The sequence below is a fragment of the Syngnathus typhle genome, linkage group LG2, assembly GCF_033458585.1.
Source record: "Syngnathus typhle isolate RoL2023-S1 ecotype Sweden linkage group LG2, RoL_Styp_1.0, whole genome shotgun sequence".
In the NCBI taxonomy this organism is placed as follows: domain Eukaryota; kingdom Metazoa; phylum Chordata; class Actinopteri; order Syngnathiformes; family Syngnathidae; genus Syngnathus; species Syngnathus typhle.
In genome coordinates, this window is record NC_083739.1 from 23229596 (window position 1) to 23247013 (window position 17418).

The 17418-nt window shown below is 40.2% G+C and overlaps 2 protein-coding genes across 3 annotated transcripts; one reads left to right on the forward strand and one right to left on the reverse strand.

The window, feature by feature from the left end:
* Positions 1-1271: 1271 nt before the first annotated feature.
* On the forward strand, positions 1272-11196 carry tspan2b (tetraspanin 2b). Its single transcript, XM_061272161.1, has 8 exons — positions 1272-1508; positions 6584-6686; positions 8619-8716; positions 8794-8868; positions 8950-9033; positions 9444-9500; positions 9577-9669; positions 9742-11196. The coding sequence occupies exons 1-8, from the start codon at positions 1440-1442 to the stop codon at positions 9805-9807; spliced, it is 645 nt and encodes a 214-aa protein (XP_061128145.1). The 5' UTR covers positions 1272-1439; the 3' UTR covers positions 9808-11196.
* A 378-nt stretch (positions 11197-11574) lies between these two features.
* LOC133149922 (mitochondrial glutamate carrier 1-like) lies at positions 11575-16242 on the reverse strand. Of its 2 annotated transcripts, none has more exons than XM_061272159.1 (9): positions 16083-16242; positions 15654-15779; positions 13358-13413; positions 12980-13070; positions 12794-12912; positions 12506-12701; positions 12273-12430; positions 12127-12202; positions 11575-12058 (listed from the first exon to the last, which is right to left on the reverse strand). In XM_061272159.1, exons 1-9 carry the CDS (start codon positions 16103-16105, stop codon positions 11896-11898), a joined length of 1008 nt encoding a protein of 335 aa, XP_061128143.1. In that variant the 5' UTR covers positions 16106-16242; the 3' UTR covers positions 11575-11895. The 2 variants fall into 2 exon arrangements, with proteins under 2 accessions (XP_061128143.1, XP_061128144.1); XM_061272160.1 differs by lacking the exon at positions 16083-16242 and adding an exon at positions 15863-16007.
* Positions 16243-17418: the final 1176 nt, after the last annotated feature.

Sequence of the window (17418 nt, forward strand, 5' to 3'; positions counted from 1 at the left end):
GTACAACAGTAAAATACAGCCATTTAGATATTGACATGTTATTAATTGGTCTTCTGCCATTCCACGTTGGCATCTGTACTGAAATTAAACTGTTACTACGTCCCTGCACCCATTTTGGGGTACAATAAAAAGGCTTGATGTATATTATCTGTAAGTTAGGGGTGACTGGACCCCAAAACTGTGTTCAAGGTGACCCAAGACCAGAAATGATGACCTCTCGCTCGTTGTATAATTCAGCATGTTCTGTACTAAACATGCTTGGAAGTGCACACAAGCAAGCAAACAAGCTTGTCCCCACTTTAACAGTGGTTCCATTTTTGGCACCATTCTAGTGAAGGTCCAGACGATACTGTATTGTTCTTGTTTTCCTTCCCAATTTCCCAAATGAAATCTAATCTGAGGTTTTCAGGAGGTCGAGATGTGAGTCCTCACATATTTATGAGGCTCAGAAAAGATGCATGTCCATGAGTCTACCTACGCATGTACCCCCAACACCTATTTTTGTCTGACTGCTCCTCTCCTACACGGTTCAGCTTGGCTTTGTTCCTCAGCGAGGACATTTTCAGAGCATGGCCACATTTCTCGAAGAGATAAGATAAACTACTATTTATTCCCTCGGGGTGATTTTTATGTTGGACCTGGTGGTGCTGATTATTTGCAGCAACACAAAGGGAGCAAATCAATTTCATCATAAGCTTTGAGTTGCTGTCAGGGTTTTAATGTAGCTTTTGTGTTAGCTAGAACTAGCGCAGCTTTTTGTCTTTTTTGTACGGTCAAATAAAATGTCGTTAGCTTTATTAGTGTGGTTGAAACAGCTGCTATTTACGCTCCATTCTTTTAGGAGTGTTTTCTTGTACTTAATGTTTTATTCATGCTCTTTAGAAATAAATTGTAGCAGCTTTACCATTAAGAAGACTGTTTTGCATATTTATATTAATATATTCATGAGGACGGGACACAAGTTGTGTCACACAACAATGTCCCCAAAAGAATCACCTTATTTGGAAAAAACTGTGACATTTTTTGTTTTTTTTACTTGCACCAGTCAGATTTTTTTTTTTCTTTTTCAAATATCTGCAAATGTTTGCAGCTGTAGCTACAATCTTTTAATGACGTATTGGAGAAATGAGTCGGAGCGTTTTTCTCTCTCTCTCTCCTCGTTTGAAAACATTTGCCAAATCCTCATTGCAGGCCCCCCTGCAGCCCGGCCCTCCCTTTCTCCCTCTGCATTATAGAAGGGGGCGGTCTGGAAAGAAGTGTGTGTTAAGTGTGTGTGCGCATGCGCGTGTACCAGAGGGAGAGAGCGAAAGAGAGCTACCATGAAATCGCTACTTGATGCATAAGTGTTGTGACTCGCTGGGACGATCCTTGTAACGGAACCAACTCCCATCAGCCCTCCTTTTAGGCCGTATTGTGCGGATAAGAGTAAAGAAGTCAACATGGGGAAAGTGGAAGGAGGGATGAAATGTGTGAAATATCTTCTGTTCGTGTTCAACTTCATCTTTTGGGTAAGTGGCCGTGAAGATAGCACCGGCGCGAGCTGCGCGTGCACGCAGGTGCAGCAAGTGCAGCTGTGACTCGTGCATGAGGTTGTTTACATACAAGTTGACTCTGTCCGTCGCTTAGTGTGCGGTGGGGCCTAAAGTGTGATTTTGCGGTCGGTCAGTGCGGTTTGAGAGACAGAAAGAGCTTTTTGTTGTTATTTAACTGCGCAAATCAGATTTTCCAGAGCAGGAAAAAAAAGTAGCATTCATTCACGCAAGTTTTTTTTTCTTAAGGAAAGAATGAATGAAGAATGGAAAATTGTGGGTCAGCTAGGGAAGCCAAGTCAGTAGTTGGAAGCCACATGACCTCGTTAACACAAAATGTATAGTTATTTGATAAAGTCAGCGTACATGAGTCATCTCTAAGCTACTGGGACATTTTTAGCACAAAACACTTCTGAATGAGGCTCGGCAGTCAGGTGGACATGAAGGGTGTGCGCGTGCGTGCGCGTGCGTGTGAGTGCGTGACACACACACACTTTTCAAACCCGAGCAATGTTCTCCAATGGAACTTTTCTTTGTTTACGTGAGAGAGAGCTTTTCCAGCAAGTGTCTTTAGAGGAGGCTCAGTTTGAATAGATCCATTGTGACAATGGGACAATAGCATCACTTCAGCCTGCTGCTCCAGCCCGGATAAGCGGCTCGGCTCCAAAAAGCAGCAACAGCCCCCTCCAGTTGAGTTGATCTAACCCCACATAGAATAATTAATCTTGTATCTTGATGGAGTACGGCTGATTTAAATAAATAAAAAAAAAAGGCACACAAATAATGGAGGCTAGAAGACAAATGTGAGAGAAGATGAGGGTGACAGAGGTCATTGGGGGATTGTGAGGGATGTTGGCGTGTTGCACCGGCTCACATGGCAAAAGAGGGTCAGCCGGCATGAACTTGACCCAGATAACGCCAAAAAACCAGTGTGAGGATAACAGAATGTCATGTGGCTGCTGTGTTGACGTCACAGCACCGCAAGCTATTATTTTGCTCGCTTCAAAACAATAATCCGTCGGAGCAGAAGGGCAAAAGCTCGCTTGATCTTGATTTTCAGTTTCTGCAGAGATTCTCTTGCTATTAAGATGTTTATTTTGTGTGTGTTCCATGTAAAGACTAACAGCAGAAAATCTTGCTGGTATGTCTGGTTGGCGTAGCTGCTGTTTTTAGCAACAGTTTATCCAGAGATATAAACAGTGCAAGATAAAGATTGCTCAATAGAAACATGCACTTTGACCCTCAACGGTGAAAAATATTATTTTTAACATGTCTGTTTTCCAAGAGAAAATAATTATGTATATGTGTATATATATATATATATATATATATATATATATAGCTTTCCCAAAATATAGACCTTCATCTTTTAATTCTATGTATTGATGTGCTTACATTCACTGCAAAGTGATAACGATGGTTCTTTAAATTTTAAACAAATTTTAAAATGTTGTTATCAACCCTGCCAAGTTTGTGTAAAATAAAAAATGAGACAATAAAAGCATGAAAAAAATCACGCCTTTCTCTGCATTTTTAAACGCAGTAGGCGTGTCCACCAAGAATGGACTTAAACCACACCCCCACTCAACTTTCAATCACAAATATAAATGAGCGCGTCTTTGTCTAGCATCTTTCTTATGCCTATACAAGTCTTAGCAATTAAAATAGATCCATTGAAAGCCTCCGATGGCGGGAATATATCCCATCTAGTTGTTTCGTACAGAATCTACACACTCATGGCTGACAACGAGGCGCTCTAAAGCAGAAAACATGTTTACTATGAAAAAATCGTATTGATAATACAGAGACGTGTCTTTATCCCAAGCATTCACTAAAGAAAGAACACTATAAACTTCGTCTGTTTTCATTCGCCCATCTATTTCATTTCAAAATAGCACTTTCACTTTATTTTACACTCAATTATAAAAATAAATAAATAAAATAATTCCACAGACTGTCCCTGAGTGTGTCCATTCTGCTCTCATGGAAATTCCACTTATAAAGACACAATTCAACTGCTCTTTTAAAAGTTGCCTTTACACCAGTCCCCAAACTTTTTCCTGTGAGGGCCACATAACTTTTCCCTTCTCTGATGGGGGGCCGGCGTCAGTTTGTAACAGAAAAAGTGTGACGATCGTAGGTGAGCTTAAAAAATTTATTGTTTTCCAGAAAGCCACACATAACCAAATAACGGTTATTTAATAACCCTTTCCAGGTTCTTTACAGAAAAAAAGTCAGGAAACAAATAATAACACTATTAATGAAATAAATAATTACTAAATAACCCTCTGAGTTCTTCACAGAAAAAAAAGCCATGGAGCATTAACTTTCTGTTTTATCTTAACAGATAAAAGTTCAGCTCAGTTGTAAGAGCAGAATCTCTCTGACACATATGAGCAGTCTCTTCAAGTTCTTGTGTTCCTTCCTTATAATCCTTTTGTAGGTTCCAGTAGGCTTGTAGACACCGCTGTCTTTTTTGTTAAAGTTTGCTAGTGCGTCATAGTCTGGAGTAAAATTTGTTGTGGCAATTCTTAGGCGAGATCCGAGGTGTTGGTCCGTTTACCTCGATCTGTGACGGGTTGATGTTGACGTTCATGTGGCTGAACGTCACGTCGCGTACGTCGAGCCAAATTGGCGACTCGCTTTTAAACGCTCGGCACTGTGTCCACCTTGCTTTTCCTTGGGCGACTCATTTTAATGGAAGGATTCCAGGGGAAGGTTTGTGGGTGGCTTTAGCGCAAAACTGCATCTGAAAGCTCAGCGCGCGAATTACAAGAATGCTGTCGTCACAGCCCACGCTCTAAATTCGGGACTGATACAAATAGAGCGCGAGTCATCATGTCCGTACTACTGAGTACGTACACGCACTTGTGAGTGTGCACCGAGCTTTCTGACACGGCTTCCGGTAGTAAATGCGCAGGCGAGCGCTTCCCCATCTACTGGGGAAACGCAGTCATTGCAGGCAAAATGACCAAAAAAAAAAAAGTTTAATAATACAATTTGTTCAGGGTTGGCGGGCCGGATTAAACGGTCCCGTGGGCCGTATCCGGCCCGCGGGCCGTAGTTTGGTGACCCCTGCTTTACACCATCAAACAAGTATTTCAACTTAAATATAGATTTATATCAACTTCCAGAACGGGCCCGGTGGACAACTAGCTCGTATGTCAAGTAGTATGTAGTTTAATTACGCACAGCGAAGTAAAGGTGATAACAAACACCCACCCTTTTATTATCTTATTCATTGTGGTTGTCACGTTCCCTCTTTTTGTGCGCCAAAGGAAGACACTGGGTCTTTGTCCTCTAGGCTGGATTGCGTGGGAGGGCGTGGAACAAGGTGGGGTGGAGTTGGGTGAGCACAGAAGGGAAAGTCAGGGGGTGGGTGGAGCCCTTTGGGATGAGAGACGTAGGCGGGGATTGGGTGTGTCTGCTGTTAGGAAGGGTAATGATTCAAGACAAAAAGTATTGGGAGGGGATTGATGACGGTTTGGTGCCTTGAGCTGGTATTTATTACCACAGAGCTTCTTCCCCAGAGCGCATATTTTAAATGTCATGTTGACTGTTAGTTCCAAGCAGTCGAGGGGTAACCAACAACTTTGGATCCCCAGGTAGCTTACGTAAGCATCTCCTAGTGGGTGGCATTGGAGTTCATTAGGGCTTCAGTGCTAGCAATAATTTCAAAATTTCACAGAGTTGAAAATCCTTAAAGAGCAAGGGTCTTCGTTCGCTGTCAGAGTAGCAACAGCCAAATTTGTGCCTTCAAAAATCTCACAGGAGTACTTTGACGTCTGGCTCGTCCAATAAGGTTTGTGCAGAGAAGACTTTTATTCAACGAATGAAGGAAAATGTGAGCAGCATGAAACCACTTTTCCAAACAAACAGGAGGACCTGGTTTAGCTCAAAGTGCCACACTGCTGCAGTTGCACAGCCAGAGATGGTTAGGAGTGTCGTAAACGCTCTTCTTAATGCAATCCGGTGGTCAACACGGCAGGTCGTATATCTGACAAATACTCCGTCTTAGGTCATGATTTTATTTTGACTGCACCAAAATTACACTTGTACTGTATATACAACTGCTTAAGTGCAAAGGGTGGAGGGCCCGTCTGGAAACTTCCTGTAATTCTTCGTTTTATTTTGGTGGAAAAACACAATTAGGCAGAGCAAGAAAATAAGTTCTCTGTTCAGCAGAAAACATTTACTGTGTTTCTTTCTTTTTTAAGACTGTTGCTGAAACAAAGCAACAGTATCCTTCCTCAATAGTATACAAGAAATCATGTTCACAAGACGAGTTATATGTTTTTTCACTGTTATTCTCACCATTAAGTTTCATTTGTCTACTGATTTCATTAAAAGGAAGTCGACCACAATTTTTTGTAATAATTTATTCTGTGCAGCCAAACTAGTTAAAACAGTGTTCTGATTGTTTTGTTTATGGAATATGAATTAAACAGGCAAATTCCAGCTGTTTTTTATCTATCTCGGAGGCGGCCATTTTGCCACTTGCTATTGACTAAAAATGATATCATAGTTGCCAGATCTCAGATCACAACCAATTACTGCTCACCAGTTGTCTGAAGCTGAGCTGTGATTGGTTGGGACTCGCAAGCTGCCAATTGTGATGTAATTTTCATGTGGCAGTATGGCCGCCTCTTGAGATGGATAGAAATGAGTGATTTTTGCTGCTTAACCCATATTCCACAAATTCAATATTAATCACAATGGCGCTTTTAGACTAGTGGATGCACATAGGAAGACATTGTAGGGCTTGTTGAGCTGCGCGCCGTTTTACTGTGTGACTCGATGAAAGAGTGCGTTGGAGACAAGAAAACTTCCCTTTTTAGGCTCTTCGTAGCCGCTTTATTTGGAACTATGTAAACTCGCTGAGGGTTTCTTTCAACTCACATTAGGCACACTTGCGCCTCAGTGTCATACAGATCACTGGTTTGGTATGGTTTGGCCATACAGCATGTTTGTCTGCCTCTACTGAGTGTATTTGTACTTTATAGTTGGAATTGCATTTAATGTGATCCTAATCTTTCTGCTACATCCACCCACAGCTGATGGGCTCCTTTGTTCTGGCAGTGGGGCTGTGGTTACGTTTTGACCCGGAAACTGTGTCCCTGCTCAACGGCGATAAGGCTCCAGACACATACTTCATTGGTAAGTAGCTTTACTTTCCATGTCGCTCACGTCTAATGTCTGGCTGGGTGACCCAAAAGCCAAACTAATTAATTGTTATGATTGCAGTGGCGCCTTGAGATACGACTTGACTTCATTCCATAACCAGGAGTGTAACTCAAAATGATAAATGTCATTAATCCATTTTATTTAATTAATCAGTCCTGAGAATGGAGCAATAGTTGGTACTTTGCTGTCACATTCCTGTTCAGCCTTAATACTGGTGACAAAAAGAAGCCACGCGGCTTTTTCCTTATTCTCCGTCTGGAAAAGGGCTTAAATTGTTGCCATTGACATGTTTCCGTGCTATTCTCGGCTAAAGGCCGAGATCACTCGGGATATTCCTACCACCGTCTTGTGGTCAAACGCTCAGTGACCACACACACAAAAGCCACATGTGCTCTAATCTTGGGTACAACGGAAAAACATTCACATGAGACCTCCTGATTTTTCCCCTGTAGTCTCCTGTAATTAGTAAGGGAAGCAGGCTAAATGATGGCAACAATAATGTCAAATGACATAACTCGCTGGCAAAGAGGAGCATTTAGAAATAACCTTTTTGTAGCCAATAATGTATTTCAGGAAACGTGTGTGTATTATATTTGATCTCTCGGACATTCGTCATCAGTTTTTAGCTTATAAATTCGTGACTGTAGCGTCTGAGGCGAAGTAGTCTCAACAATCGCAGTCTGAATCATCCCCACATTTGGGTGATTTTGCTTTCGCCGAGCGCGACTTGTCTGGCCTTCAGAGCAGATCCTTTCAAAACAGCAAACCGCAGAGTGAGCTGTTAAAGCAGATGTGACAAGTGTGGTCAGGGCTATGGAAGAGAGATGTTCAGCTTGGACAAGCCAGTTACGCCCACAGAAGTGATAATAGCATTTATTTAAACAGATCACTGACTCTATAAACAAGGACGGCACAAGAGCGCACAGAGCGTCATGTGACCAACGGAAATTTTTTTTTTGCTATTGGAGGCCCACATATGATCACAGACACCTCATAACTGGAGGTATAAATGAACAAATAAAGAAATAAATATGCTATATAATATAATAATACAATTTAATATTTAATAATTGTTCATGTTTTCCACATAGTTCAGGTCAGACAGTTTTGTAAGTGTTCCAAACGGTTTCAAATGGACACAAAAAATAACTTAAGTCTCCCAGTTGCAACGAAGAACAACACTGCATTCAACTGGGTTATTGTGCTTGTGTAAAGTTCTTTCGTTGACACCTGAGCCCACATCACCTGGGGGCATACTGGGGTGTAGCCTAGCAACACAAGAGAACCAAACCATCGTCAGCTTGCTTCGTCCCTGCAGACCCGCAATGTACTTTTCCAAACGAGTACCTTTTATGGGTGTCGTCATCTCACTTGACGATTCCCCAAATGAGTTTTTTTGTGAGGCATTTATTGGATCTCACTCTGCTTACTTGCAAATCAAATCAGAAATTTTGGATAATCGTCACTTTTGCTTTTTGTTCGTTACATTCTCAAAATGTAATGGCACAAGGAAGGTCTTGACGATTTCATCCGTTAGTCTTATTTATGCTGCCCCATGTTGGTGAAAAACAGATATACAACAGGAAATAAAAGCATTCACATGTTTTCCTCATAGGCGCAGATAGCGCTGGGCATGGGGGAGAATTATCCTAGCAGTTTCATTAGAAACACAATCTGTCCCCCACACTTAATGCAAAAACAAAAAAATCCAGTAAAACGAAGACGAAAAGCAATGTATGGCTAAAACATGATCACCCGTCCCCCACAGTTTTCCCCATTTGGCCCATGAAGCTTCACTTTTTTTAATTTATTTTTTTGGGGGGACTGATCATTAGTAATTCCTCACACAATTTCAGAGTGACTTGAGTGATATAGAGTTAAAGAAAAATTTCCCTCTTCTTGCAGGTGTATATATCCTGATAGGAGCTGGCAGTCTGGTGATGTTAGTGGGTTTCTTTGGCTGCTGTGGAGCTGTTCGGGAATCTCAATGTCTACTGGGTTCAGTGAGTCCATACGGAACCTCTGATCTTGTAACAGTATAGTTTTTTAATGATTGCTTTTCTGTGTGGATCTCTTCCAGTTCTTTGCCTGTTTATTGATCATCTTTGGCGCTGAGGTGGCAGCAGGCGTGTTTGGATTCTTAAACAAAGACAAGGTACATAAAAAGCATAATAACTTGGTTATGTCATACTCTTATTGTCGTATGTGTGCCTGTTAACATTTTTCTCACTTTTAGATCATCAAAGACGTTCAAAATTTCTATGCCACAACCTTCAATGAAAATAACAACAGCACATTGATGATTTCGTACCAGAAAGTAGTAAGTTGGGGGAGACTAAAATAATGTTTGTCTGTCAATATCCACACAAAATGTTTTTCATATAAAAAGCTATGCTTCCTTCTACTCCTTTTCGAGCATTCTATGTTGTTGTTTTTTCAGTTTGATGGTTTATTGTTTGTTGGTTTGTTTCATGGACTTCGATATGGCACATTAAAGTGTTATTTGTTTTATTAATTTTTTTCCCTATTTTCATGTTTTAAATATGTTCAAAATAAAGATATATCAAGCAATCATTATATAGGTAGTTAAATTTATTAGATTTTTCTGAAGCACTTGCTAATAGTGATAACTGTGCTTGAATTAGCAATGAGTATTTTGTTTCGATAATGATAATAATAATGATGATAATAGTACTGCATGATTGTAAACATTTTGCATTGTGTTTTTAGCTGAATTGTTGTGGCACGCTAGCTGACAACTGCCCAGCTCAAGAACCGCAAACAAAGGTAAGCTTCTGTTCTTTTTCTTTCATACTGAACTGAGCGATATTTTCTTACGTCCTATGCACATGACATCATGTAGATTATGCAGGACTGCGAGACAGCTATCAAGGATTTCTTCAACAGTAAACTCTACATCATTGGGTACGTTGGCATCGGCATCGCTGGCGTCATGGTGAGTTGACAAAAGTCATGTGATGTGTGCCATTTGATGTTCTTTTTAAAAAGCTGCCTTTTTCTCAATCAGATCATCGGGATGATCTTCAGCATGGTACTCTGCTGCGCAGTACGTAACAGTCGGGAGGTCATATGAACGAGCCCGGCAGTCCTTATTCAAACCTCATGACGCATCCGTCATCTGCCCAGCGATCCGGGGATCAGTACAAGTTCCCAGCTGCTCTCAATGGATCTCCCTTTTATTTTTGTAGTCTTTTATTTCACAACATCATAGCATGGGATGCCCCTTCTTAGCTTTCAGATGGTCAACCGCAAACAAATTTAAACCGACATACTTTCACAGACATTGACGTAAAATACCTGTTTGAGTCACGGTAATGCAAAACTGAAGACAATTTGCTATGAGGGATACATGGTAGGTTATTTCATATCCAGCTCAATGTTTGATGTTAATTCTAGGTATTTTTGTTTAGGTTACGGTATGATTTTGTTTTATCATTAATTCCTTTTTATTTTCTATTTCTATTTTTTATTTTAACATCAGATTTTGTTTTTGTTATTTTGAAATAGAGACCAAACATTGCCTGCAGTGCAATTTTAGAATTTGTGGGAACTAAAAAAAAATCAACACTTTCACACTGAAGTCATTTAGTTGGATATAACCCAGTGCCATAAATATCTAATTATTGCCACCCCTTTATTTTACCATCTGTAAATCTGGACCTTCATGCAAGTCCATGCAAAGAAACTGTGACCAGGCTAAACAAAAACACAGACCTGTTTCTTTTTTCTTAGCATCACGGTTGAGAAATCCACTCTTTGAAGACTATCAGCAAATTTGCCGATTCATTTGCTTTCCCTTTGTGCTTTTCAAACTTTGTCATTGTTGGTTCTTCTTCTTCTGCCACTTTGCGCTCCATTATGTAAATATCCACCAGGAGAGAGGGACGGGGGTTGTAGCTGTACATTTTTGTGGCTAATTCAATCGCACTGTGTGTAGATAACGTTTTGTAATAGTTGTTGTACAGTCAGCATTTCCGTCAAGAACTAATCCACATGGCCGAAAACCAGCCTTTCAATGTGCCTTTTCTCAGTGACAAGCTGTTTTAGCGACAATGTGCTGTCCGGATGTAGCGGCTAGATGTACAGCACGCACGATTGTGACGTTGGACTGCATTTAATTAGCACATGTTTTCAACAAGTAGCACATGGTAATTCAACTTTTTAGTTTTTGTATTAGTTTTTTTTTTATTATTGTTGTTTTAGTTGTGTCATTCAACTGTGTTTCCTAGCCCTAAATGTCTTTTTTTGATTATAGAAGTAATTGAGCAATGTTGGACATATCTGAACATTAATTTTTAGTTAATAGCAACACAACCATGAGCTGTGATGATTGAAGGTTAAACAAAAAAAATAATTGGACATGTCAAGCTGTCTTGTAGTTTGTGTTTATTTATTTTGGTACCATTTTGGGCTTCTCAGGTCAACACAGTAGTTTGAAGTTAAATAAAGTATTTTGAACCTGTTTCCTTCATGTTATTTTTAAACTGTAATGTATTTTTATTATTATTGTTTGTCTTGTGCATTTTGATTCTTGCTTTGAGTCGGGGAAGTTTGTGATTTCCACAGTCGGACAAATTTCCTAAATAACTGTATTGGATCTCCCCACTTAGTTGGAAAAGGTACTGTACTAAGCAGAGTAGTAAAGACAGCTGAACACTTGACTTATGTGAGTGATCTTGCAGAGGCCTCACCCAGGCTAGAGTTACTCCAACATTGCAGCATGAGCGCTTTCTACAGCCACAAATGTGCCCACGCGAGTGCTGCGTGCACTTTGAGGTAAGGCGACACTTTGCATCTCAATGTTTGACTCGTGCGAAACAAAACAAACGCAGCGCGTGAGTCCAGAGTGAATCAGAATTTATTTTTCCTGTATTTACATGTGTAATTCTAAAATGAATCTGAACATAACGACATGGTGGTTGCAAAAATTTTTAGTCCCCCAATTTGAGTTTTTTTTAAAAATTTGTTACATTTTCTCCTTAAATTTTGAGAAAATATCAAATCTACAAGATATATTTACAGTTGTATAAATCCTAATTTTCATTACTATGTGAATGGACTAGGGTTGGCTCATGAAAATGAAGGCGGAGTCACGCGCCATTTGGGCAAGAACGTCTCGTAACCCCGTTCCCCATTATTAACAGGATCCCCCGAAACCTGTCTATGCTGAATAGTAGATACTATATGGTGTGTAACCAAGCAGCAACTCCCCGATTCCTACAAAGTACACGACCTGGGCGATGCCAAAGAGAGGTGCGATGACAAGGGCCCGGCAACTGGCCCCCTTAAGAAAAGCAGAGGGACCCTCTTTTCTCATGATTTTTCTGCAATGAAAGCAAATATTTCATATCATCTCGAGTTAGGATTCAGCTCCTCCTGAAAGTAAATTTACCTGACGCAGTCGACCACTCCACTATACGTTTCCTCATTTGTCCCCTTTTTTAGAGATTGTAGTCTTGTTTTGACCACTATGAAGACAAACGCAATCAGAGATGCCCTTGCTGTGTGGCCACATTTCTTAAACAAACAAACACTAACCATCGCAAGGGCTGACAGCCACAGCTGCAACGGATCCAGCCAAGCATCCAGAAACAAAGGACCAATAGAAAGGCACCGATGGGTTTTCTGATGAGTGCTGACCGAGTTGGTGCAAGTGTGCGAAAAGAGGGAAGTAAACAACCGAGAAGGGAATGTCCCTAAAGAGAAAACAAACAAACAAACAAATGTGTTAGGCACTGGGGAAGGCGAGGCAGGTTGCAAAATGGTCTCACCGCATTAATGTGGCCCCGAGTCCTCTGTACAAGCCCGTGACACCTTTGGTCTTCAACAGGTCTCGTGTGATCTGCGTGGCTGACACCGTCCTGACCTGAGGCGCAGGGCTCGTGTTGTAAGAACGACTAAGGACTGTGCTGGTCCCGCCCATCTTTAGAGATGACGCCACACTGGGCATCACCCGCTGCTGTGCCGCTGCATGGCGGAGGGAGATAAATGTAGTTTCTTCTTACTGATCAAATGTCTGTATGCGTGCGTATGTTTGTATAAATAATTGCCAAGCTCACCTAGCCTGCCGGCATCTTGAAGCTGGATCTTGAGCATCTCCATAGGCGTGGTAACAACCACTTGGCACATTCCCGCACAGCATCCTGCCAACATCTCCTTAAACACCGTCAGCTTACCACTGACGACACACGCGTGAGTTCAAACAAAGAAAGCAAGATCCACTTTTTGTTTGTTGGACAACTCACCCATCTTTGCTGAGCTGGTGGCGAAAGAAGTCATTGGCGGCAAGTTTAATGGCCTTTTCAGGAGTCACTAGGGTGAGATTGACGGCAGCGCCTACAAGGCGGATTTTATTAACTCATTCACTGCCATTAACGACTATAGACGTCAAGCATCTATTTTAACTGGGCTGGCACTGAATGAACATAGTTGCAAAGTAATGGAAAATTATAAACGCTTTGTGATGCATTGGCAATTCCTAATACCATTATTACGAACCATTATTCAAACCCTTATATTGAATTTGTTGACAGTTGTGAGGAAAACATTTCTCCTTCTTTTCATTATGCTAGTGATGTTGCATTATTATTTTCACCAACAACAATTAAATGAAGCTTACTTACCTCTATACATTCCAAAGTAACCTTCAGATTTTACTGTCTTTACAAGACAGTCCATCCTGGCAAAAAAACAAACATATTTTTATATACCGTAATTTTCGGACTATAAGTCGCGGGTTTTTTCATAGTTTGGGTGGGGGGGCAACTTATAATATGGAGCGACTTATATGTGTGTTTTTTCAAAAGTGAAACCGCGATAAACGAACCGCGATGTAGCAAAGGATTACTGTAATTTGAATTTCAAGTGACGTCAGCAGCGCGACGCGGCGTGGCGCGGCGGTTGTTTACATAAAGGACAAAGATTGATCACGGGATGACGAAGATGACGAAGGGCCCCACGTACTACCGGCATCATTAACGGCTTTGTTTCTAAGTGACACGGAGGACGAAGAGTGTCAAGGATTTAAGGATTTGGAGTGACACAGAAGGTTTGAAAAACTATTATGGCTTTTACGCACGGCCGGTCCTACTCTACGGAGCTCTCTTTCACCTCCGTGGATGGAAGTCGGGGGCCGGCGCTCGGCCAGGTGGCTGTCCGGGGACGGTGGATGGGGCTCGGTCATGGCTTTTACGCACGCCCGGTCCTATTCTATGGATCTCTCTTCCACCTCCGTGGCTGGAAGTCTACGCCGCCACATGGCTGGAAGTTTGTTTTGTTAAATAAAGAGCCGTTTACCAAACCCACGTCTTTACTTGTACTTTGTTAAGGCTACAATATAGTTATATACTAGATCTGTGGAATAACGACGAGGCTGACGTCAGGGCTCACGCGCGGCGTTGTTGACAAAGGACGAGGAATTTGTTCGATGGATTTAATGATTTAGAGTGCACAGATGGTTTGATAATATTATTGCTTATATAATAGTTATTTGAGTTCTAATTTATATATCGTTATATGGGCCTGTGGAATATTTTGAAGTGCAAGCGCCGTCAGCGGCGCCCACCCATTGTTGACAAAGGACGATCGATGGATTTAATGAATTGGAGTGACACAGATGGTTTTATAAACGTGTTATTTATGTAATGTTTTTTTTTAAATAACTGAATGTTACGTCAGGCCCGTTCTCAGCTCTTCGTTTGTGTTTATGTCGCGTTAGCATACCTATTGTTTAGCCTGTTGTTGCTCGTTCATGACTGTTCTTGGTGTTGGATTTTGTCGAATAAATTGCCCCCCAAAATGCGACTTATACTCCGGAGCGACTTATATATGGGTTTTTTTTCACTTTTTTGGGCATTTTATGGCTGATGCTACTTGTACTCCGGAGCGACTTATAGTCCGAAAATTACGGTGTGTGTATATATATATATATATATATATATATATATATATATATATATATATATATATATATATATATATATATATATATATATATATATATGAGTCAAAGTCAAAGTCTGCTTTATTGTCAATCTCTTCATATGTCCAGACACACAAAGAAACCGAAATTACGTTTCCTCTATCCCACGGTGACGAGACACAGCACACGACAGACATACAAGTAAACGACACAAAATAAAAACAAGAAGGCACAAACAATAAATAATAAGAGTGATACATAAATAATAAATAAACAAATAACCCAATAAATAAGAGGAGAAAAAAACGAAGCAAGTGTGCATACAGCAGACAGTAAGCATAGCGCAAAAGTACAGGACACTATGCAGAAAGGGGGAGAGAGTTCAGGATCCTAACAGCCTGGAGTATGAAGCTGTTGGTGAGTCTGGTGGTGCGGGAGACTTATAAGTATATATAAGTGTATATACTTATATATATAAGTATATATATATATATACTTATGTATATAAGTAGCAAGTATATATTTTTATATATATATATATATATATATATATATATATATATATATATATATATATATATATATATATATATATATATATATAAGTATATACGTATACATATAAGTATATACGTATATATATAAGTATATACGTATATATATAAGTATATATAAGAAAGAAAATTATAGCAGAAATGAAAAGATTACCCAGACTACTGAGGGACATGATACCAATATGCTACATTACAGGCATATGTAAAAAAATAATAATAATCATTAAAATGCTGCAAGAAAAAACCCACATTTGTTCCAGTACCGGTAATTCACCTCAAAAAGTGAAAATCATAAATGGTATGATTTAATTACCCACAGAGTAAAATACCTTTACTTTTTACCCATAATTGTGGGAATCTCTGCTTATAGATGAAACATTTGTCAATAAATGTGTTTGGGAGGGGTTTGGTATTCATGCATGTAAATGGAGGTGGTGTTCTTACATATTCTTGTAGAGTTGCTGCCCGCTTCGTTGGTTTTGCAGGCGCGTCTTGGCCAGGTCGACTGGGAATACACAGGTGACACCAACCATGCCTGCAATTCCTCCGTTAATCAGTTTTGCTGGCAAGCTGAAATCAGGAAAAGTCAAACACAAATACATATACCAATCATTGCTACTCTTATTATTTGTAAACAGCAAAGGTCTACACACCCTGGTTTTGTGTGCACACTCTAACAAGTAGGATGTGGTGAAGAGTAGCACAGTGTTGGCACCACAAGTGAGTACAACCACTTGGGAAACAACTGTGATCATTTGTGGTTTGAGTGCACATGCATTATTAGTAACTGTTTTCAGAATTGCAAAATTGGTTCACCTAATTAACTAACTAAAAATTAAAAGTAATTACACATGGACGGCATCTTCCTCCTACCTCATCTGTTGCTGGTGGGTCATGATTTTGGGTTGTTGTGTGTGCAAAAGCACAACGGCGTAAGATGAGCTGCTAAGCGTCTCAGTAAGGCTCCGCGCAAGGCAAGAGCAAAGAGTGGCTCTGCCTTGTATATATAGACAAGTTTAACACGACCCTTCCAGGGATGAATTCCACTCTCATCACTCACGCCCCCTGCCATGCTAGCCAAGAAATGGAGCCTGGGTCCTCACTGGCCTGCCAAAAGCAAACCACAATCAGAAAGGTTGTCAGCCGGAAATACTTTCTAAATCAGAGTCTTCTATTTTACAGCAATAATAAAATGACTTGTCAACAGTTCTATTCTAAGAAGTGAAAGCAGTCATTAGTGAATAGCCGGCCCGTAACAAGTGTTCGATGACCCGTAGGTGAAAGAAAGAAAGAAAGAAAGAAAGAAAGAAAGAAAGAAAGAAAGAAAGAAAGAAAGAAAGAAAGAAAGAAAGAAAGAAAGAAAGAAAGAAAGAAAGAAAGAAAGAAAGAAAGAAAGAAAGAAAGAAAGAAAGAAAGAAAGATGAAGCAAACATGATGCAATATTGAAAATACATTTCATTTCAAAAATTGTTTTTTTATTACTACTTTGATGTAGTTGAGCAATTAACTTATTTTGCTAGATTTCTGTGGTGAGCAGCTTCAGCGCAGCAAACCTTCATTTCATATGTAGCTTAGCTCATTACCTACCAATTGGGTTTTTCAATCGTTATAAATTGATTCTACAATAAAAGATTACTGTGAGCACATTAAATCTTTACAAGCTCGTTGACCCCATAACAGAAATTTTATCAGCTTACTGTTTACCAGTCATATAAATATATATTTGCCCATACGTTTGTGACACCCCTGAGGTAGAGATCACATTAGTTCCTTCGACGCAATCTGGGGAAAATTCAGTGCCCATCTTCCCATCTCTTTCTCCTTTCCACCTGTTCATACAGGTCAGTAAATGGTATACAAAGTGCAAATACCTCTGTTTATGATGTTGTATTTGAGTGTATGGCTATCGGTTGAGTGCTAAAGAAACTGCGTTAACCCTCATGTGTGTGAAACTTGTGACAGAAAGTTAGGTTGTTGTTGTGCACCCCACTGGGATTAAGTAGACATTCAGCGAGAATGTTCATGTATATAGGGAAATTAATATTTTGTTTTAAAATGTTGAACATGGTGAGACATGCAGATGAATGGTGAATTTGAGAAGTCACCTAGAAAATTGTGTAGCTGAACAGAAATCCATAGCGGCTCGCCAATTTGAACCACCAGAAGGCAGCAAAGGACAATCTCGAGTGCATTTAAGTGAGGTTGAGTC